We start from the raw sequence: 24,180 nt of genomic DNA on the forward strand, positions 1-24,180 counted from the left end.
GTCACCAAATTGAATTTCCATTAAATTTTTGGTATAACACTAGTTTTCTCTATTTTTTTGCATTTTCAAAGATGATGAATAAAAATTTCTTTCTTCTTCAATTAATTTGAAATTTCTAGTCTATAACTTGTTATGGATTGTTCCACAAACATTGGGATAGGCTTCATCATTGAATGACAAGGTGAGTCCAGTAGAAGAACCATTACTACCAAATCATCATCATAAACTATCCAAAAAAGGCCTTCCAATGAAAAAAATATCTGCAAGACAAATTAATAAGTGATCCTTTCGATTCATTTCATTATACTGAAGTATAGGGTCAAAAGAATAAGGTCGGTTGAATTATAAATGAAAATCACACTTAGTCACACTGAAATCTGATAGATTTCAGCTTGTTAAAATTGGTAAACAGCAATCCAGTTCTAAACAAGTTTTACAAGGGGTCCCCCAAGGGTCTGTTCTTGGCCCCTTCATGTTTATAGTATTCATAAATGATCTTCCAACGTATGTTCCAATTAAATCAGTGCTATATGCAGATGATACCACTCTGCTTAGCTCCAATATATCTCCTCATATTAATTCCATAATAATGAACTATATGAGAGAAAGAGCTGACGTCTGGTTCTCTGCAAACGGACTGGTTGTCAATGAGAGCAAAACTGAAACTATAACGTTTAGCTCTAGTATGAAGTGTCAACAAAAGTCTGTTAAACTTCTGGGAATAAACCTTGATTCAAAACTTACTTGGAAAAGTCATACTAATGCACTTTGTACTCAATTATCTAGAGTTGTATTTCTGTTAAGGAAGTTGAAATCTTGTACTAGCATTAGTCTCACCCTAAACGCATATTTTGCACTGTTCCACTCTCACCTTCTCACTCTCACCCACATTGCTGTGGGGAAATTCTAGTGGCGCAAAAGAGGTTTTTCTGTGTCAAAAAAGAGCTATGCGTGCTATATTTAACCTGGGCATGAGGGAGTCCTGTAAGCCTTTTTTCTTAGACAATGGTATATTGCCACTTCCATGTATTTACATTATGAATTGTTCAATATTTGTAAAGCAAAGCTTAATCTTTTCAATTTGAGGGGAAGCATTCATGAGCATAACACACGGAAAGGTAGTTAGATTGATCTGGGGCGTGCTAGGCTTACAAAACACAAAAAATGTATTGCTATATAGGAGTGAAAATTTTCAACAGGTTATCACTGAAACTACGGAATTATGATCTTGATACTTTTTAAGAGAGCAATAAAAGAATGGTTGAAGAATAAAGCATTTCATTCAATCGAGGAAATGCTGGTCTGTAACTGTTATCCATTGTTGAAATATTCAAGTAGCCTATTTCTATTTTTATAATATTACAATATATAACGTGTACTTATATACAAAGTATCAATGTTAATACTCCAAGTAAAGTATCAATGTTTCTGTATCCTTATGAAGTGACTTTTGTCAATGCAATTATTTTGTTTGTGACAATAAAACATCCTTGATTCTTGATTCTTAGTAATGGTAAAAAAATTATTGCGTGCAGTTGGTATCCACTCTTCTTTTTCACATAAGATTCTGTTTAACTTGATAATTTGCGAAACCAGCAGGAAACATGTTGCCAATGTGAAGTCACCATGTAAGGCATGTGAACATGTCGCCATTGTAAAATTGATTTTTTTTTCAAAATATTTTTACCGTAATTTATATCAATTATTGATTAGAAAGGTGATGTTATCGTGATGACTGACCTGATAGCCATACTCTTGGCCTTGAGATGATGCCATCGCTGGTTCATCTCGTCGAGTCGCCTTTGCAGCATGACAGCGTCATCCTGCGAGGCGAGGCTACTGAGCAGCTTGCGACCCGAGCCGTTCAACGACGCGTACACGTCCTTGTGACCTTCGATCTCCGACTGCAAGTCCTGCAACACAAAATAATGCAAACATTTCATTAGATTCATCAAAATTTGAATCAGATTTCTAATTGAATTTTCGATTCAAATGCACAGCTTATAGAGGACCTGCATGTAGATTTTTCTGATAAACTTTGGAAGGAAATTTAATCTCTAACATCTTTAAAATTTGAATTATAAGCGTATTTTTGATAAAAGATTGAGATTCTCAATAAATTAACATTGCAGGAGTTTTTCAGACGTGTTATTCAAAATAATAAAAGTCTCTCAGATTAAGGTACGCCGCAAAGTAGACCCACGCTAATCCACGAAAAGCAACCCACGCCGTGTGATGTTTTGTAAACAATTGCTATAGAATATTATTCATAAACAATCAGCTGACAAGTGAATTATTCATTGCATGTACTAAACAGATGTCTGGAGAAGCCTAGTAATGGTTTATAAAACATCCCACGGCGTGGGTAGCTTTTCGTGGATCTACTTTGCGGTGGGCCTTAGTGCTAAACTACAATAATTACAAGTGGACATGGTCACATTTAATATAACGTATTCCATCCCTGGTTTGATCCAACAGCTGATCTATCTCCGTTCAAACCAAAAGGGTACATATATATGAACCTGATCTATTGATACTAAATCACTGCTAAGAAATAAAATCAGGTGTATCCATTTTTGGAATCAAGAATGAAATTTGAAATTGGCTGTAAAATCGAAGAGACAAGTTTGTGAAACTTTGCTACTGATTAGTATACCTTCTCGAAATGTTGCAGTTCAGCTCTGAGCACGAAAGTGATGTGCAGATAGCGTGCATCCTCCAGAGAGGTGGCTCTCGAGGGTGGCGCAAGGAGTCGTTGCAGGACGCCCCTTCGGGGGCGGCGCCCCGGCCAGGTGCCTGCGGGCAGGGGGGCGGCGATTTTGGAGGTGGCTACCTCATTCTGTCGTCATTGGTCAGCTCATTTGGTAAGTAAAGTCGAGAATCCGAAGTCAAATTGGTGGTTTCACTACATTTTCGAGATGGCACTGATGATGTTCGGTGGACTACATAGTTGGCGTAACACCCACTTTGTAAATCAGTTCATTTTATTCACTTGAATAGAAGTAGATCAATGATTTTTCCGAATCATCGACTTCAACTCACACTTCGCTTGAACATACACAATATATCGAGGTGTAATATAATTTCGAACATCATAGGTATCATTTTAGAAGACGGTTTTGAACACAAATACCATTTAAAGAGTATTCTCCATAGTACCTCCTTTCCATACCTTTACCATAGGGGAACACTCATGTCATTTCCAAAGTACCTAATTTTCCAAAACTTGAGTTATCTTAGAGCATAATTTTAATTGAAACTCCAGTCATTTCATAGAATCACTAGCTATTTTGGAGAAGTAGACAGCTTTTCGAATAAGTTCATACTGAAGATAAGGTTTTCATCTCGATTCTACCAAAAAATTACGTTTTCAATGAGTGAAGAATTGAAATTATTTTATAATATCTCAATATAAATTTTAATTGGCAGACCTATGAGATATATTCTAGAATTGGTTATAAGCTACGTAAAAAATCACTTGTTTTGATATAGCATGAGGCTTCAGTTGTTAAGATACTCTCTAATCATTTCTTTCAACAATAATTAATTTCTACGATAACAATTTCCCACATCAGGTCATAAGCTACGTAGAAACTAACTTGTTGTTACAGTATAGAGCTTCAGTTGAAAAGATACCCTCTAATCATTTCCTTCAACATTGAATTTCTACGATAACAATTTTTTCCCCACATAAGCAGGAAATGTAAAAGTACCAAGTAGAATATTCAAGGGAATGCTTGAAGTTCGAATCGCCGATCAGCCTACGAAAATGTCGATTCGAATCGGCAATTGCGATTGGTGGAGATAGCTGAGTTGTTGGCGGGCTAATGCAGCGCAACCATTAGGCCAGCCGTAAACTGTCACTGGCGATCACTGATAACAGCGACCACCTTATCAGTGACGCTTAGGGGATCAATCGGCTCGAGTTATTGCTGCCAACTGGACTCAACCACCCTATTATACGGTTCATATTGATCGGCCAATTTCAACCAGATTGATATGCAGCTTCGAGTCCACGTGTGGTGCAGTGTATATAATATAATGCGTTTGGGATACCAATGTAAAAAGGTAAATAATTTATTACTTTGGAGTTTTCTCTCAACACAATTCTCTAGAACACTCTTGACAAGTCATTATCATGAATTGGTAGTTGCTAGGACAAAGTATTGATAGTCTGCCTTCTTTTCACACTCACATAAGAAATATAATTGATAATTTACTTGTGATATTAGAGTCCTTTCTTGAGAAAGGACCTAAAGCATTCTTTTCCCATTAACCTCAGAATAAAGATTATCAATATCTACTGTAAAATATAATTGATAATTTAATTGTGATATTGGAGTCCTTTCTTGAGAAAGGACCTAAAGCATTATTTCCCATTAACCTCAGAACAAAGATTATAAATATCTACTGTAAAATGAGAGTACATTCAATATGATCAAGCTATGAATAGAAATATATTCTTATATGAGGAGGCATTCAAATACGTCTAGAGTTCAATTTGCTTTGATGTTCAAAATTATGGTTGCATCATTTCATTTGAGGTTAGATTTAATGAATAAAAAAATAATAATGAGAATCATTTTTCAGTTCTAATCCAGTTTTTCTAGAAATCATTTATAAATAGATTTTCATACTAGTGTATAACATTCATGTAATGATCCCTATCACGTACTCCAGTCAACGACCAGTTAAATCTCAATTTTTCGTAAATTTTCTAACTCCAATCTTAACGCTGAAGATAGTCAACACCAGCTGCTGGAGGCACTAATAGTGTTTTCTTATCTCATCACATTTTCTTATCTCATCACCGTTACCATTACCGTCAATTAACGGGCGGGAAATACTTCTCGCGCACTAGTTTATTAGAATAAGGTTTGAAATTGCAGGGTGCTGCAACATGAAGGAAGCCGAGAATTAGTTTGGCGGCTGAGAGGTGGTTGAGATGACTCGTGTTACTGGTTTGAGGTGACAGTCATTAAGGTGTTGAGTACTTTGATTGCTTTGCAATAGAATTAAAAGACACGATGTTGGCAAAGATATGGTGGGGGAGGGGGAGATCCAAACGAAGTTGGGTTGGTGGAAGGGGAACAAGGGTTAGGAGACATCGACGCGTGAGAATGAGGAGGGAGTTAGTTGGTTCCCGATTGCTAATTTGAATGGTTCACTGGCGGTGAAATTTGTATGGCACGCTCCTGGCGAGCACCCAAATTTGATCGGTTAAAGAAGATAGAAGCGAGAAAAAACTGGATTAGGAATTGAATAATTGGTGAAAGAGGACTACAGCCTACGAAGTAATCTGAGTAGAGAAGTAAATGGAAAGAGGAAGAAGAAAACTAGAAGATGAATGAGGAGAGAAGAAGTAGAAGAAGTGATAGGATTAATATGGAAAGGAAGATGAAAAGTATGAAATTGAGGGAAGCAGCAAGAGAGGAGAGCAACGAAGAAATAAGTTTCAAAAATGCACGAGGAGAGCATAATATATAGAAAAAGGAGAGAAACGATAACAAGATAAGATTCTAGAATTTAACAGAGAACATTCATCTTCAACTGATCATTAATACGAATTCTAGAATCGAGTCAGATCCAGCGATGAGCAGGAGAAATTGTCCCGAAAGAATTTCCCAACCTAAAATCATGAATATGGTAGTAATTCCTCAGTATAATTCAATTAGGCTATAATAATAATAATAATAATAATAATAATAATAATAATAATAATAGTTTTGACAACTGAATAAGGAAATTCAAAAAATAAATACGCAGATACTACAAGCATTATTCAGCTGGTTCTGAAGTGTAGAACGTTCATGTTGATTGCCTGAAACACGAAACTCGTTGTTTTCTCTTCAAGACACTTCTTTTCTCTTCTCTTTTTACGGCAGCAAACCTAACCTGCTTTCATTCGTAGGATCGCAGAAATCCACTAATTGGCATTCAGGATTAACATCATTGTTATCAGGATTAAGTATGATAGGGGATAAACATCATTGAAAAAGGATAATCAAAAACATTTATTGACTAAAATATTCTCCATTCTACAAGATAATCATATTCATCTTGTTACAGCCTAGTTACAGAACAATAAAATTTGACAACGTGACAAATTTTCGTTTGAACGCGAAACCTTTTTGACAACAAAGAAAGAAAATACAATAAAAACCCCGCATAGCGATCCAGTTTATGACGCTTTGCAACAGACAGCTTATTATTCTCCGCTCTTAAACGACTTGCAAACAGAGGAAAAGAATTTTCACGACTGAAAAAGCACCAGGATGTGAAACACGTGGAGGGAAGGAGCACGTATAAGTATAATGCTCATCATGGAGGCGGTTTTACGTTCGACCGTTTAACTAGGGTTTCAATTCATTTTTAACAAGTAGGCTCATGAAAGCCTTCCTGAATCTGGCAAATGAGGTGAATCTGACAAACCTGCAGAAGTGGATATTTTAGTGCACTATTACTGACATATTTATTAAGAGACTTAATTTGAAAAAACATAATGGGCAAAAACTCTTTGCACCTATTTCATTTTCCTTAGGTTGAAATCCTTAAAAACCCTATACTATCAATACAATAGAAAGCTGATTATTGAAATCAATCCAGTATTGAATGAATGGGTGGAATGAGAATTGTTTCACATTGCATCAGTGAAAAAACTGTCAGCTCGAGAACTTACAAGTGGTATTTTCAAAACCTTTGATTTGGAAAACCTGAATCGAATTCATATTACTTTTCTTCAATGTCTTTTTTCTTTAGGGCTAATCTCAGATTTATATCTTTATTTATACTTTTCTTCATTTTACAATAAACCAATCATTCATTCAAGATTATCATCTTCAAAGATTATTCATACTATGAATCATGTGAAGACGTGCTTCCTGGGAGGTTATCTCTTGTGATAGAGTCCCACGTTGTGAAGCCATTGTGTAAAGATGCAGATTTTTGCCCCACTTGTTGGGTGACATTGTGTAAAGTGGTAAATTGCAAATCCTTTACAGGTGATGCGGTATTCTTGATATTTATAAGAGCGGTTGCTAAAATCCCTATTTTGCAAATAAATTCGCAAAAAGCTAAGGCCGTCCGGCTCGCAAATATGCTGGGTTCAGATCGCAGCTCTAGCTCAGTGGTAGATGCATGAATTTCCCAAATATAATTAATCACCACAAGGTTCAATGACTGGTGATTAACAATTCTTACCGCTGCTTCCGTGAAGTTCTGGAAGAATACCAATAAGGAAATCAAAAAGATAGTTGGCGACTGACTATCAGTAACCATGTATCCAATCGAGAATAAAGAAGATCAACTATGGTTTTTTCTAGTCGATTTTTAAAATGCTTGTCATGAATACAGGTATTCACCAACTTACCCTTCTGAAATTCCTTTGAACTTACAACGCCAGTTCTTGAAGTTCTCTGGATCCTTATATGATATACTGTGTACTTATTAATGTAATTATCAATAGGATTTTTCTGGCGGAATAGTATGACAATCATCAAGGGATGATAAGTAATGAATGCTCTTAATAAGATCAATATTGATTGATTCACTTATTTTATGTGCTGCTGACGAATATTTCTTGGTACCAAGACAGCTCAAACTGTATATCACGAGATGAGTTAGGATATAATAAAAACTTCTATGATTTTGTATGCTGACATAAAACATAAAATATATTCCCATAAAATAATGTGTATAAAATATTCTTATATTTATAATTCCAATATATATAAATTCTTTAATAGTTCAACAATTATCACAAGGTTTAATAGCATTCACAGTTGTGAGCTTTAAAAATTATAAATTTGCATTTAATACTGATACGTGGACTTTAAGTCAATTCAGAATTCTACAACTTAAAACCTGTTCGGTCTGTAGATTCAACATGACATACTTTGATCAATGAGCAAATAATAATTAATACAAAGAACAATTCAATAATCTCAGGGTTTTATGAGTTCGTGCCGTGCATGGTTGTAAGCTTCTTACATAAATCAATAAATTCATAAAATAGTTTTATAACTTATATGATAGTAGTCGACACGTTGCGAATTTCCTAAACTTGAATAAATTTATATAGCGCTTTAATTAATTCCCCAATTCACTGATAAAGGCCTTAAAAATGAGCTCATTTAAGACAAATTTTTGCACTCACAAAACTGATGTTCTTGAAGGTCTTGTAGAGTAAATTAATTATTTCCAATAATTAATTAGGCAGGTCCTTTTCATCTCTGCTGGGTTCGTGTGTGGTCCAGATTTCTTATAAATCTCTTTCAGTATTAAAATATATTTATGGGAACAGATTACAATTGAGAACTCTTTAGCAACACTGAGTTCACAAATAATCAAACATTAATTACAAATATTTTACATTTAAAAGGGGGTTGGCTTGATGATTTTAAAATTTAATAGAAAGAGAGAACCCTAATCTCCATGTGCGTCCTCACAGATCGGGATCACAAGCCAAAGAGAAATGATTTTCAGAAAAATTTCATCTCTTCCAGGAGCTTCCTTCTGATTGGCTTTCTAATTTTAGTAAGACTCAATGCAATTGGTTACTTCAGATTCAGGGTTTCTCCAACTTTGTTATACAAAGATAAATAAAAAGTTTTTATATAAATAAATTGAGTGATTGTCTTAGTTTATTCCAATAAATAAATCTCAATATATGATACTATAAAACAGTATACATTTAATTTTTTATGTGAGCTTTGTGTACTCTTGATTTTCATACTTTTTTAGATTGCAATAAATACTCATGTAACAATAATAGTTGTCCTTATATATTTACATAAACCTTCCCTAGTGTATATAACATATATTTTGTGAGTAAACTTTATAATTTAATTCATACTGGTTGGTCGAGCAATCAGCTGATTCATTAGGTATCGATTCAAAGAACTGTCGATTGATCCTAGATCGATTGATTCATTTAGAACAAAAACATAGAATTGTAACCTCAAATGTACATGCAAAATTTTACTTTTTATGATCTGCCAATAATAAATAAGCCGCTTTATAATTTTTATTTCTGTCAATGAATTCTCATTATTGTTGAATTACAACTTTGCTTGGTCCTCTTATCGCTTTAGATAATATGATACTCTTTATCACCAATAACATTCGATTTTACTTGAGTGATACTTTGACTAGGCTATCTTTCCTTTCTATTTTATAATTCTATTAAAGCTCAATAGTTCATTTCAAAAATATTTTGTGGTGCTAAAATACCACGTGACAATCAATATTAAAGATCTGCAGTTTGTGATTGTGAAGAATGTCAGTTTCAATAATTGGTCTCCATCGGTGCTTTAAGGATAGTTTTCAATCGCCTTCCCAGAATCGGCAAAAATCAATCCCCATGAGAAGTTGATCAGTCGGTGATGAAGTGTTTATTTTATTGGCAGTTATTGAAAAAAATGACGAGCAACACTCGACTCTTGCCTTCTTCTTGGGCATGATAATCAACGTGCACCGCTTTGGTGTGCAGAATGGAATATTCATTTGCATCTGAGGCAGCGTTGCCGAAAACTGACACCGCATTTATGATTGATGATGTTTTCCAACCTCAACAAAGGTAAACCTCCTTTCGAACCTGCCAAAAATATCACCCTCTTTCTCGCACTCTCTCTTCTCTGTTGTGAGGTGTCACTGCGCCTCAGGGCAAACGATACTCACCTCACAATGAGGAACTGAGAGGCATTAAAGTGAGTGTGAGGCGACAGAGAGAGAGAGAAAGAGAGAGAGAGGTTGAAGTGTGAGTTTGAAGGTGAGAGAGAGTCCGTGATGGTCTGAATTGTCGAGGTATGAACGCAGCAGATTAGCACGGCAGTCTGTCACGTGTGACGTATGTGGTGAATGGAAAAAGATGGAGGCATAAAAAGTGTGCATCTTCATCGAATTTTGCCTTTGGCCTCTAGCCGTGGTAGTTCAAGAAGTGGTAAGATGAGTGATTTTTAAAGAATTGATCATAAAATGTGACAGAGTTACAGTAGATTAGAAATGTGTAAGAATTATCAATGATTTTCATATACAATTTACCGATAAATAAAATTGATTCAGAAATCAGTATACATTTTCTAATTGCAGTGGTTATTGAGGTATCTTACGGAATATACTGAGACAGAGGAAACTAAAGTTACAATAACTTTTTTCACTTGTTATTGAATTAATCAGTAGGTTCCACAAAAGTGTTTTGATTTTCTATGGAGAATATCGATGATAATCATTTATGAGAATAATCAAGGATCATTTGAAAATTAATGAGAATAAGATCTTTCCCAAAACAAGTTTCTTCCAATTTAATTTGGTTGAACAATTACAATTTTACCAGAACTGGAGTTCTCTTTTTGAAAACATTATGAATACTGGAATTCAAATGGATAACACTTTTTGGAAATTTGTATTTATATGTATAATGTATAGCAAAGTATTAGGAAATATATTTTTCCTACAGATACCTTGAAAAGTGACCATTTCTGCACTGATTGCAGACCGCAAAGAATCACTTTTCCGCACTAGTGCACAAAGTAATACTTTGCGTACAGCAGATTTGTAGCATGACAACGCAATGAAAATTATTCATATAATTTTGACAAGATAAGTATTTGAAACTAATTAATAAATTATTGAAATTCAAAAATATGAAAAATTATAAAAAAATTATGAAATTTTAAAATTCGAAAATTTTTGAATTTAAAGATTTGAAAATTTTAGAATTAAATTTGTTATTAATTACAAAATCATACAGACAAACATTGGATGGATTACAGGACATTCTACCCATAATTATTCACTTTTCATATTCCGTGGTAACTGTAGGAAAAATTTAATGTGAAAAACGTGCGCAAAGTTCCTTTGCTGCACTCAAGAAACCATTCCGCACTCGCCTACGGCTTGTGTGTTAACGTTTCTTTCGGTGCAGCAAAGTGTCACTTTGCGCACTAGTTGCACAAATAACTATTTCCAATGTATACATATACATTATTTTAAAATTGGATGAACAATGTAATCACAGAGGAAATTCAATCGAAAAGCTGGGAATTCGTAGATAAGAGTGTGATAGTAAGTGAGAAATGAAAATAATAATAATGTAGCATCTCATACGTGTTTGTGTACGAGCCTTAAAACATGAGAGGGATGATCCAAAACATGGTAGCAACAAAAGGAAGCAGCGCAGTGTGTTAGTACAAAATTAATCATCCCTTTCCCATCTGGAATACACTGAAATTTCAAAAACCCCACTCCTCTAACACCGTTGTGAAACCAGGCATCTTCCCTGAGTGCACCCTATATCCAAAACCGAGCAAAACTAATTATTAAATATAGACTGCTCCACCATAGTCGTCTAGCTTTGCTGAAAAACGGCAACGATTATATTTTATTCCACCACTCAACCCGTTCTTACAAGAAAAGCGCATTTGGAAAAGTTATTTCTGCTCTCACCGCCCTTCACAAACTTCTTCTTTTTCCACTTCCTTTTCTCTCCCTTTCCCTTCTTTCCTATTCCCTTTTTCTAAATGGAGTGAGAATAGGGATCAAATGCTGTGTGGAAATCCGTTTTGAATTCTGCTTTCCATATGAGCCATATTTGCGTCAAAATTATTTCAATCTTCAAATAAATTTGATAAGTTCGCAGAAAAATGTCCAATAGCACTCAAACATTGAATATAAAATCCAATTGGAGAGGGATTGAAAGCGGAAAGCAATTTTTCAATATTCAATTGAATCATAGAAACTTCTAAATTCAACTCATAAAACAAATAAGACTACTCAACGTAGAAAGTTATGATTGTTCATATGAGTACGGTATTTATTATTTTTATTATGGAATGATTACTCAAACTCTTTTTAGAGTTTATCAACTTTTACTTTATCAACATTACTTTTTTATCAACCTCCAGAATGGAGGTGAAATATTTATGATATTTTCTTGATCTACTTCCTTATTTTATTCATCTACCATGGCATGTAGAGGGTTATAATTATGGCATGTAAAATTATATGGAATGGATGAAGAATAATCTTATCAAGGAAAATTCGAGTCACCACGATGGTTCCGAGGTGCAACAATTGAAAATAATTAGGAAATTCAACAAGTCCATTTCATGAGTTTCCATTCCGTAAAGGTCTACAGTTAATTCTGAATATTTCTGAATTAATTTATATTTTTTTTATAAATCAAGTTCTGTAATTCTGTATCACAGTCATTTCCTTTGAATGGAAGGCTGCTGGCAATTTCATCAATTTGAAAGGCGCGGCTTACCGAAAGCGAAGGGTGCCCCCGTGCCTGTGCTGCCTTGCTGTAATTAATGCTATTCAATTACATGTTTATTTCACGAGTAAACTTGGGGTAATCAATCAAGACGGTGATCTAATTATAAACGGCGGCGATGAAAAGAAACCCGACAATCTCCTCTTCGACAGGCCTGCGCCACGCCATCATCAATCAACAGTTTCAACAAATTTCTGCACTCAGGTAAATTAAGGATGCTTGAAAGATTGCTTCCCAATTGATTCATTATTGAAAGCAAACATCGGTTTAAGAAGATTGCTTCTTGGAGATCATAAAATTTAGTGTGATGTAGTGTTAGTTAGTGTGATACAAGTTCAAGGTGATTAAAGGTAGTGTACTCAGAAAACGTGAGACTTGAGCTTCCAGTCAACCTAATACCGGTAATCCTGGATTGTGTGGAATTCTCATGCAAAATCATGTGACTGAATATATGACCAATGTGACAAGGATGCATTAGCAGTAATCTGAAAATTTCTCGGCCCCTGCGCTCAGGTTTTTAACCTTTTCAGGAACTTTCCTTATTTAAAAATAATACTATTTTACTTTAAACTTATTTTGTTAATTGTCAATTGTATTTATATAAAAACTATAGACATCCGTTTATGCATTGTATGAAGGAAAAATAAACTATTGATTCATTGGATCTTAGCACATTGGACTGTTAGATGTGATATGTCTAGTCCTATGCAAGCCATGAAAGTCTCAATTTCACTTCAAAAATGAATTGCCTTTATTCAACTATTCCATTAGAATACTGTATACAAAGCATTCATTGTAGGAATTTTCATCCCATAGATAAGCACTGTCTGGCTCTATTTCACTATCTAATATATATATAATCATTTCACTATCCAATAGTGGGAATTTCACTATCTAATTTGGCAAAGTTTGATATTAATTATACGGAAATCTCAAATGCCATTTATCTCACATTTGTATTCAGAGTAAAGATGAGTTTTAGTGTTTACTAGAGAATGGTATTTTAATGTCACGCACAATATCTAGTTGCTTACCCAAATACCCAAATATCTAGTTGCGTGACATTAAAATACGAAAGTTGACTTACCTTGGACACATTATGAGAGGACCCAAGTACATGATTCTGCACCTCATAATCCAAGGTAAAATAGTTGGTAAGCGCTCGGTGGGACGCAGGAGAATGTCTTGGTTGAGAAACCTGAGGGAAGCGTTTAATTGCACAACCAATGACCTATTTAGAGCGGCTGTGAACAAGGTAAAAATCGCCATGATGATTGCCAACCTCCGAAATGGAGACGGTACTTAGAGAAGAAGAGAGAATGGTAATGTACATGAATAACAATTCAGACTTTTAATATTGTTATTTATTTAGTCCACAGGAATCTCAAATGTCATATCTCTGATTTTTTATTTAGAGTATATTATAGAGTTCAAGAGTTTACTAGAGTTTGGTAATGAATAGGAGTAGCATTTCGGACTTCTAAAGAGGAAAACTTACCCCACTTCCACCTCTGTCAATGTGATCCAGAAATTGATTTGAAAACTTTCGTTACGGCCAGCACATTATCACCATAAAAGCAGTCGAGATCCTTGTAACAAATACTCTATTTAGTATTCATGACGATGGAACTGATGACAACGCGACGTAATGTGGTCGTATCAAAATACTCAAAGTTGGCGCTTTGTCGCAGCGCCAATGATACTGTTGTCTGGCAGGCTCGTCAAAATCAGCCGTAAACCGAGCTCGTCATAACTCAAACACAAGAAGTGCGCTGCCGGCTGCTGCTAGGCGCTTTTACTGGCGCCGATTGATTTCAATTGAAGCCAGTTCAAAACTGAGGTGAATCGCCAGGGACGATAATTTATCGATGATAGGATAGACGAACTATGCAGACTGCATAACTTGCTCCTAGTAGTGGATCTCGCGGTAGACATCCACGTTCAATGATATAACAACTACAGTTACTCACTTAATTTCTCAAGAGGAGGATGTTAGTGAGAACTTCTTTCTATTCAAGTGTAACTTCATAGTTTGATGATAGATTGCAATAAGGTGGATCTCATGAAAGAAAATGTACCGCGAAAATTGGGCATGTAGAATATGATAGAGAATAAGTAGGATCATACAAGACACAAGGAGTGAACTTTTTGGTTAAGGCTACTCTTAATTATCGAGAAATTAAAAAAAATGAAAATCGAAGTACCCTTTTAAAATATTTTTACTTACAACATGTTTCAACATTAATGCAATTTTCAAGTGAGTCAAATGAAATGAGGGTAGTCAGATTATTTTTATTTTTATTCCTTGATAACAAGAAGTTAGTTTAGAATATTAAATGGCTAATGAATAACGCTGTAGCAGATTACAAGAGTGTACTATGTATAGGGAGAGAGGGGAACGTTAAGAGAGCTAAAGAAAGTGCATTGAGTTACGAAACCGAGAGAGAGAGGGATGATAAACTTGGAGAGTGTGAATGGAAACCTCTGTGAAATTGAAATTCATTGAGTCCACCATTCAGTAACAGCAGAGGATAGAGGATACATAACACAGCAAGAGCAGAATATAATGAAATGGGAAAGGGGTGAATAACAATATAAATAGTATTAAAGCTTATTTCTATGTTTGGATGGATTAAGTTAATTTATTGAGGGAGAGCTAGAAATCGCAGAATACGCTATAAAAGATTGTATGCTGAATTAGTCCTATATTGTCAATTAAAGAAAAGTTATATATTAGCTTCAAGTACGCGCTCATGCAAGTCAATAAGTAGATATCAAATGGAATATGGGAATCATAAGATACCATATCATTAAAATAGTACGGGGTATGTTTGATTCCAGTAACACGTGAAAATCATCAGGTTATTCAAGAACTCAAACGAAATCTCTCAGAGAGGTTCTCTTGAACACAGAGGAATTATTCAAAGAGCTTATAGATTGGATTAAAAAACTCTTTTGAGTGCTGTATCATGCTGATGAAGATGATTTCCACCTTGTTTCAAATACCAATACATCTCAATTGAATCTTAGAAGTATTCGAATAAAACAAGACGAATTCGAACATACTCTTGAAGGAGCAATAGAACTAGAAATCGTTCGATTACAGCAACCAAACCGACGGAATATATTAGTAGAATGGGTCGGTTGAAACATTGAAAGGGAGGGGCCGGTGATCGGTGTGTAATAGTGACCCTGGTGGTGAAAGTGCAAATGGCACGGCTTGCAAGTTGAACGTGGATTGAAGATGGAAAAGGCAACAGTGGTCGATTCCCTTCCTTCACTTTCCTTCAATCGTACTGATAGTGAGATGAGGAAAGTGAATTGAAGATAGAGAAGGAACAGTGGTTTGATTCTCTTTCCTCACCATCCCTTAGTGATAGTGATAGTGCAAGAGGCAAAGGTCGAGGAAAGCGAAGAGGAGGTTCCAGTGGTTTGTAACCCTTTTCCAATATCCACCTCACCGTACATCGATCACTACCAATGCACTGCATAACTGTCTGCCATTGTTTCTCACGTCGATTCCAAGACTGGTACTGATTTGCCAGTGTAGTCAAGCCGTAGTCCTTTCTCTCAAACTCTCTATTACTTTATATTCAAATCTCTCTCTCCTAACTTCCGCTCCCTATATTACTCCCTCTCTTTCATTCTCTTACCTACTCGCTCACTCGTTATCAATCACTCACTATTTCTCTCTATCTTTCTTTCTCTCTCTGTTCGCATACCTCTCACTCTCTGTTAACCCTCTTTCTATCTCCGTTGAGGTTCAATAATTTTGAGCTTGGTTAATCTGACACTGACAAAAGTTAGTGGTGAATGATAGAGATTCAGGGTATCGCTACCCTATACATGATGGCCACCCACTTTAAAATAGAAAATTCATGAGTGATTCCCGGTTTTCCAGAGTAAAATTTCAAATTCTCCAGGAAGAGTATCCGCGGTATTTGAGGAAAAAGATACATTCGTGAAGAATTTATGGAAATCTTCAGTTTGATCTTCCATGACGAATTGCGAATAGCATATTCAAATTTCCAAATGTATTGATAATTTTTGACATGACAAGAATATCGATAGTTTTAAATATTTTTTTAGGTTAGGTAGTTCAAAAAAATTGCCAATTATTATTGCTAGCATATATATATACATTTTTTTGAGTATTTTTTCATTTGAGTTTATTGTTAATGAACACTTCTTCACTAACTTAATTGAAATTTATGAAAAATTCATGAGTAATTCACGGTGTTTTTCCCGGTAAGTAAAATCATGAGGAATTCAAGGTTCTCCCGGTTCTCCCTGTATACTATGCAAAGGAGGGTGAATGGTGTAGATCTGGTACATCTATACTTATATACCTTTTTTTAGTGTAAATATCTATTTATCTATCTATCCATCCACTCTAAGAATGCGAGTATTGAGAGTGGAGAAGTTTCATTCTATCTGTTATCCAGCGCAGTTGTAAGTTTAATTATTGTAAAACATTCATAGCTATAGATACTGACTCTTTATCTGAATATTTTCTGTACTTATGATTGAAAATACCAGTATATTCTAAATAGTAGAATAGCAGAGTAGTAGGTTCATCTATAATTGTAGAAGATTGAGTATATTGAACGATTCATAGGGGCTCTGCGGAAGACAGATCGACGTAAAACAGGGCTGAGACAGGAATGAATGGGAATTATCAACGGCTTGAACCTCAGACCGGTAAAGAGATTGTTCAATTATTTGATGATGTCAGCCAGTCGAGTGATAGAGGCGGGCGGGTGGGCGTGCGCTCCTGGTGACTTGTGCTGGTTAACCACTGCTCGGATCGATTAGGTGGAGGGTGAATGGAATGGAAGTGACAGTGAATCAGACGTTAAATGGTTCAACTGAGGAGGTTTTACTAGTGGTAGGGCTGAGGGATGACTTTTCGAATTTTCAGGAGGTTCTGAGATTGAGTTCTCTCTAGTCTCAATAAAGATACATCTGGCACGCCATTGTGAAACTTGTGTTCCCTCTCCACTTTTCTTACTTGCAGCAGTAGTAATTCAATACGGTAAAACATCAGTTTTGCATAAAAACATTAAAAACCTTCACAAATTCAGTTGAGCTTGGATACGATGTTATTTTTATACATAAACTTGAGGACAATCAACGGCTTACAAAGAATTCTGTGAAATTTTTGTGAAGCATGGATAATACTAACTTATGAATCTCACATGAAGTAATATCAATGTATAATTTAGTCTATGACGTTTGCGTATGACATATTTTTATTAAAGATGAACAAGTCATGAATTTTCAATAGAGAGACATGAACCTTTTTCGAACTAAAACTACAGGTAGTCTGATTGAAGTGTTATGCAATAGTCAGATTCTGTTGTTGTACTCAGTCGGTTGTCTATTCAAGTCTGTACTTGTTGAGTCCATGGCCTCAACTTGATGAGTCATATTCATCCTCTTACGTGCAAGAATTAGGCTATTTCCTGTTCCGACTTAAAAACAGCTTGATATACAGTAGTTGTTTGAATTCAAGTCAGTTATATAAATTTACATTTCGTACATAACATGTAGTTATTACCATCACTCACGTGGCCTTCCAATTGATATTTTACCTTCTGGTCTATAATTCAATACATGTGGGGGAATCCTTTCTGCAGACATTCTTTTCATATGTTCCTTCCATTGAATTCGGTTTCCTACAACTTTTTCATTCGAATTGTATCTGCCCAGCTCGGATGGGATATCCTCATTTCTTAAATGATCTCTCCTCTCCGATCGCAACTCTTAGTTCTGCGGAGGAATCGCATCTCTGCCGCCTGCACTCTACTCTCAAATGGTTTGGTTGTTACCCACGACTCACTTCCGTAGAATATTCTATAGAATTTCATACTCAAACTTGATGCAGCTAAACTGCAAATCAACTACTGTGAAAGTAAACACAGTGCAGTATGATCTTCTAGTAAAGAAGAAAAAGGGAGGAATAATAGAGAGTGAGGGAGAGAGATATTTGAATGAGGATGAATATTGAGCAATGAGCAACAAGTTCACTGTTTCCTGCCAGCACTTGTGTGGTTTCACTTACAAGCGACTACCGCCTAAATGTGACACATGTTTAAGAGCTGTTCTTCCACATGACTGGAGATTTTCAGCCAGTGCAAGGGATGAACCAGTAATATCAGGCTTCAACGTGTGGTTAGGTTGTTGTCAACGCGCTCCAGACCACCACTGTTTCAGATTGACTGAGGCTCTGAATCGACCACTAACAGACTCAGAGGTTATAACAACTGCTGCCGTATATGGGTTGAATAGACGTATAATAACTATAAATGAGGTTCATAAGTACCTAGCTCGAGTATTCCAGTTAGATATAGAATAGAGACCAGGTTGAGTTTCAAAATACTTGTTCTTCGAGTGATAAATGTTTGCAGAGTACTTGACTGTTGTGGCATTGTTTACGCTAATAATTATAATTAACAAACAATATCGTTGTTATTTAACAAACATCGGGATGCTAAAGAATGGGAATTTCTGCTTCAAATTAAATGTTGAGCTCGTTAATTGAATGATGAAATCATACATCTTATGTTTTGAATGAATAATAGTGAAGTTTGGTGCAATAGCGTATTTTTCCTGAATATAGTATTTGCTTTCTTCATCCAATAAATATCATAGAAATAATGATGAAATAGTGTTCTTGAATTTCAATGTCAGATATGAAGTTCAAGAGAATAAAAAAAGTATTGTGAATTAATAAATGATGTGTTATTCTATAGATATGTTGTTCATCTTAATTGTAAAATCATCAAATGATGAAAATGTTTACGATATATTTGTGAACAATTTTGTACATCATCATCGACTAATTCATTCGAAACAAGATAGTTTCAACCACTTAATTTTTCAACCTATATTGTAATCGATATGAAAAATATTTCAGCCTTGAAGAGATCGTTCAAATAAAACTCAAAATTTGATTCACGTACTCTTATGTACTGTAGTTTTCAAAATCTTCGAGGAATAACAGCACAACCTTTTCATGTAGTTGAATAAAAAATTATTATTCCTGAAAGAACCAGACAATTACTGACTTCTACATTTGTTTAGAAAGCAGAAGTGAACATGAGAGTGAGGAGCTTCTGCTTTAGCTTTCAAAACATGGAGAACAAAGATTGGCCGTGATAAATTCACAGCTTCCTATGGATGTTCTACGACCTAATGCTAGAGAGAGAAATCAGGTCTGAAGGGGATAAGCTACAATTTGAGCCGTGAGGTTGGTACAATGCAACAGCGATGTTTCTATTTGAATTGCTAATTCTTTTTCATCCCCTGACTGTCCCAGACATTGCTAAACGAGCCTCACTCCTCCCCCCAGACTCTTGCTAAACGAAAACGCTTATTTTTTATCCTATTCATTTAATTCAAACATAACCGAAATTGTTTGGGACTCCATGTAACGGTAAGTTGTTATGACAGGTGAATTCGCAAGTGAGAGACACTTTTTAGAGGTGTGTAACAGAGACAGAAACACGGGAATTGAGGGTGTTGAACAAGGAAGGCGAATGAGACCTCCAAACAACAGTTCGGCGGGAAAAGAAAATGACAGTCGTTTGATGTAGGTTGTTTGGAAGTGGCCGATTGGGGTTCAGTGAAAACATGGAACGCGAAGCACAGAATTGGGCGAAAAACATTTTCACAGCCAATTGGTCGTTCACTTGCAACTTCTATGTCCCATACATTTCTTATCGGTTTTTATTGCTTAAACTGAACGACTAGTCCCCAAACTGGTGCATCGATTTTTGGAGAGAATCAGAAATTTCAAATGACTATGTCGATGAATATAGAATTGTGAGTTTGATAATAAGGGGAACAAAAATAAGTTGAAATGCAAGTCAGGTTTCTAATTTAATTTTTCTTTTTAACTGAAGTTTCGATTCTGGAGGATTTATACATTCATTCATACAAACACAAATATTCAAGCAATAGAGGGAACAACAGATTTCATCCAAGATTATTCATTTTAACTATGTAGATAGTAAACGTTATATAAAAGTAGGATTATATTCTAACTTGCCAAATCTGTCTTTTCTAGTTCTTTTTTAGTCAAATTTTTGAACTTTAATAATACCAGTCGATTGAAGACACGGAGACTAAGAATAGTCTATAGAATATAATAAAAGTCTAATATTATCTCCCTGTGTGCGATGGTAATGTAGTGGATGAGATACACCATTATCAATCTATTTTTTCTATTTTGGTAGGATAAAAATTTGATAATTATCATAAAAATTCAACATTCAACTACTAATAATTTTCATATTTTGAGACAGGTAAGCTACATTCGAAGTATTCAACAACTTTTAATTATTGGAATTGAAAAGATACCCTTGCATGATATAAAAAAGCGTTAGAATGGGAAAAGTGCGAGAAGAAAAAAAATTATGACGAAAGAAGAAAAAGGAAATGTGGCACTTAGTGGAGGGAACACAGTGATTCATCAATGTCTCAAATAGGCCTGCAAGAGACCAGCTTGCCCTTAGAACCACCACTCCACAGTCAAGTTCAGGGCCCAAGTTGAGGAAAGGGAGACAGGGAAAGGGAACACATTTGTCATCGCATGCTCAATTAGAAACGAAAATAATGTAATGAGATCTTCACCCTCGTTTTTTCAACTCCTTATAATTCCCGTTCCCTTCAGTAAGCCAGCAGCTAACGTGAGTTTCAAATCACCGGAAGGCTTCCTGCCAACTTTTTCAACACGATTCTTATCTGCAACTGATTTTTCTGATCTTATGAAACGTAGACGAAAGATTCTACTCTTGGAATCTGGTAGCAATATTTTATTATCAATCTTACTTCGTGAAATTTGTTGCAATGCGTTGACGTTGTTGAACATCTTCATAATTGAAAAAAAAAAAAACAGTTCAATTTATAACAGTAATTTATAAACTAAAATTTCTATTAAAACGTTAATCTATAAAGAGTTTCAGAAATTTAAAATAATAATAATGTTATATTAATGGTTATATTAATGAATGTTATATATTTGTCTGTTTGATCACAGAGTCTAATAGCGCGTGTCACCACCGAAAAGGCGAAAGAACCAGAATTTAATTAAAATAAACTAATACAGCATGGAGTATTAATATTTATATGCAAGACTAAACCGAATTCACTGGTGACTTGGCAATTTTAATTAAACGTGCAGAAAAACCAATGTTTACACACCGCATAATATGAGCTGGAACTCTTTTCTCGATCCGCTTCTATCTCTTTTTACTATCTATTTCTCACTCCCGCTGTATTTTTCTCTCTCTTCAAATCTTTCATATTGTTTTCTCTCAACTACTGTCTCACTTTTTCTCTCCTTTCATATCTTTCGTACCGTTTTCCACCGACATTTCATTCTGTGAGAATTTCTCTCCTTGAAGTTTCGCTTTCTCACTCACCAATCTCTTTTCATTCACTTTCTCTTCCCCTAGAAATCCTTTTTCTCTTCTGCTGACTAATTTTTCCCTTCCGTATCCCAGCAACTCTCTACAAAATATTTTACCTTCTCTCTCACCCAGTCTCTCTTCCACTCTGTCCCTTGAAAACGTTTCGCTTAATTCGCACATAGTGAGGGGAGCAAACGCATTCTTTCATCAAGTGTGGTCAGCGTTTAGCAATTTATGCGTGACTTTTATGAGTATTGTCGACACCACCAAATTCCAATCCATGAAAAGTTTCAACTTTTTTTGCATCACAGTGGAGCTTTAAAGCTGCCCAAGTATCGTTTGAGCATGGCCCAACAGAATTTCAATCGAATGATGTCACATCATCCATCACATTGACAATAACAGTTTAAGTTAATATAATATTCTAAACTCAGGAGGATGCTAGACGAATGACCATGATTGGACTTTATCTTTCTTCGACTAAAAATATCACCCAATGTAACAGATTTAGTATCACTGTTTTTTTTCTTCAACTGTTTCTTCTTTGAACATTCTATACAAAAACCCTCAAATGCCCTTATTACACTCGATTGGCATTCATTTGTAGATGTCGCTTATTCAAGAATCAAAATACATTCATTCTAACCTTGAAAAGTTTAAGTTCTGACAAATCATCAAAATTATCATTCAACAAAATATTATTGAAATCAAACATTCTTTAGAGACACACAAATCATAATCGGACTGAAAATCATCATGATGTAGTAGACTAACATTGTGATGACCTACGTCATCTACTTGATTGACGAACCCGTGAATACCACAGTCTGGTGAAACGTCATGATCGATAAACAACTTCCAACAATTTCCTCTCATAATTCATATCAGGTTATCAATACCCACTCTATTTTATAGTATATGGGTTTACCATAGTTCAGTGTCAAAGAAAATGAATTCCTTTTCAAGAAAATGGAATTGTTATTTTTTCTGCAACTGCAACCTTTCCCTCACAGCATCCAATCCCTAACGTGTTATCTTCAAAAGAATCCTGATTCACATTATTTTTCTCAGCCAGCTTCGTTGTGATTCTTTCTCATCAAACATCCAAACACCATTCAAATAGTGATAACGAGCGTAACTGTCAATAGAATCACGAGATCGATCGCCCATAAACAGTTTGGCGGCGATCGACAATTTATTCAGCAGCGAGAATGTTTCTATTGGACGCTGTGAAAGCATGTCTTTGTTTGGTGCGGCAGTGACGTAGCCGAGTTCCTTGCAAGGGTATCACGAAGAAAAGGGGTTTCTCGATAAAAGAAATATAATGTAGACTCACCTCCCTCGAGTTAGAATGAATGGAAGTATATAGGAGAGATGGTGGGATGTAGATAGAGCACAGTCTGGGTACTTGACGTTTGCTGAGGTGGCTCGGCGCCTCACTCACGTTCAGGTGGTGAAAAGAGACAGAAATGAATGAGGTAGGCGCAGCAAGACGAAGAAGGATGAAAAAAGCGGTGACTGAGATGAATGGATACAACAGTTTTCTCCAACAATGTTGATGATGATGTTGATGCAAATCGTTGATGCCAAATGGAGACTGAAAAAAGCAGCAAAGTGCGTTGCCTGCTGGGAAGAGAGATGTTTTGAATAAGGGCTCCACAGAGCTGTAATGGGTATATGTAGAAAACCATTAGCATTGAACGCTCATCGAATGAGATTTCCAGTTTAAAGTGGTTATTTTCAACTTCTCTAGTTCTTACTGAATGGATTTGTTCTGAAATCGACGACAACGTTTCCGAAAGAAGTGAGGCTCCTCGAGAAAATGTAGGTCACCTGACAGAAAAATGTAGCAAAAGGATTCCTGGGTTGTTGTTGAATGCAATATTGGAAATAATGTATTTTCCAGATTCTCAAACACTGGGAGCCACCAGTGTAATAATGCCTTGGAGTAAGGAAAGAACAAAGGCTCACAAAGAGTCATGTAACCTGCTAAAGGTTCTTAGAATTCTGATTGAATACATTGGAGAATAATGTACTCTCAAGAATAAGAAATACTGGAGGCGAGTATAATATTTCAGTAGATGGAAGGTTTCTAAAAGAGCAGAAGGTGAACAGTTTCAGAAGCCAAGTTCATGTGAGTTCCTATTGATTAGCATTACATATTAAATACTGAGACTTTATTTTCAATGATATTAAATAGATTGTTGAGAAGCAACAATAATATTTAGAAATGAGTTGAAATGTTCCAAACGGGTGAGAGATGACAAGGTATAGATAGATTAGGTACTGTTCAGTGTGAATGAATCGCCCTATCCTTGGGAGCTTTAAATCGATATAAATTGTTCAAAACAGTATCACGTCTGAATCAGCATTCGTTTGGATTTGTACGTATCAATAGTAAAATTTATTATCAATTGATCTGTTTGGGAGGACCTGGGATCCTTGCGTACCCTTTTTTCACTGGTCTATTTCTGCCCTTCCATTTTGTTG

The 24,180-nt window shown here is 35.5% G+C and overlaps 1 protein-coding gene across 1 annotated transcript in view; it reads right to left on the reverse strand.

The window, feature by feature from the left end:
- Positions 1–24,180, reverse strand: part of LOC111057041 (dystrophin, isoforms A/C/F/G/H) — a 608,133-nt gene that overhangs the window by 87,243 nt on the left and 496,710 nt on the right. The window contains exon 52 of the mRNA XM_039431878.1: positions 1,741–1,913. Within this exon, the coding sequence (XP_039287812.1) occupies positions 1,741–1,913 (173 nt within the window). The remainder of the gene's footprint in view (positions 1–1,740; positions 1,914–24,180) is intronic.

Source organism: Nilaparvata lugens, chromosome 7 (assembly GCF_014356525.2).
Source record: "Nilaparvata lugens isolate BPH chromosome 7, ASM1435652v1, whole genome shotgun sequence".
In the NCBI taxonomy this organism is placed as follows: Eukaryota; Metazoa; Arthropoda; class Insecta; order Hemiptera; family Delphacidae; genus Nilaparvata; species Nilaparvata lugens.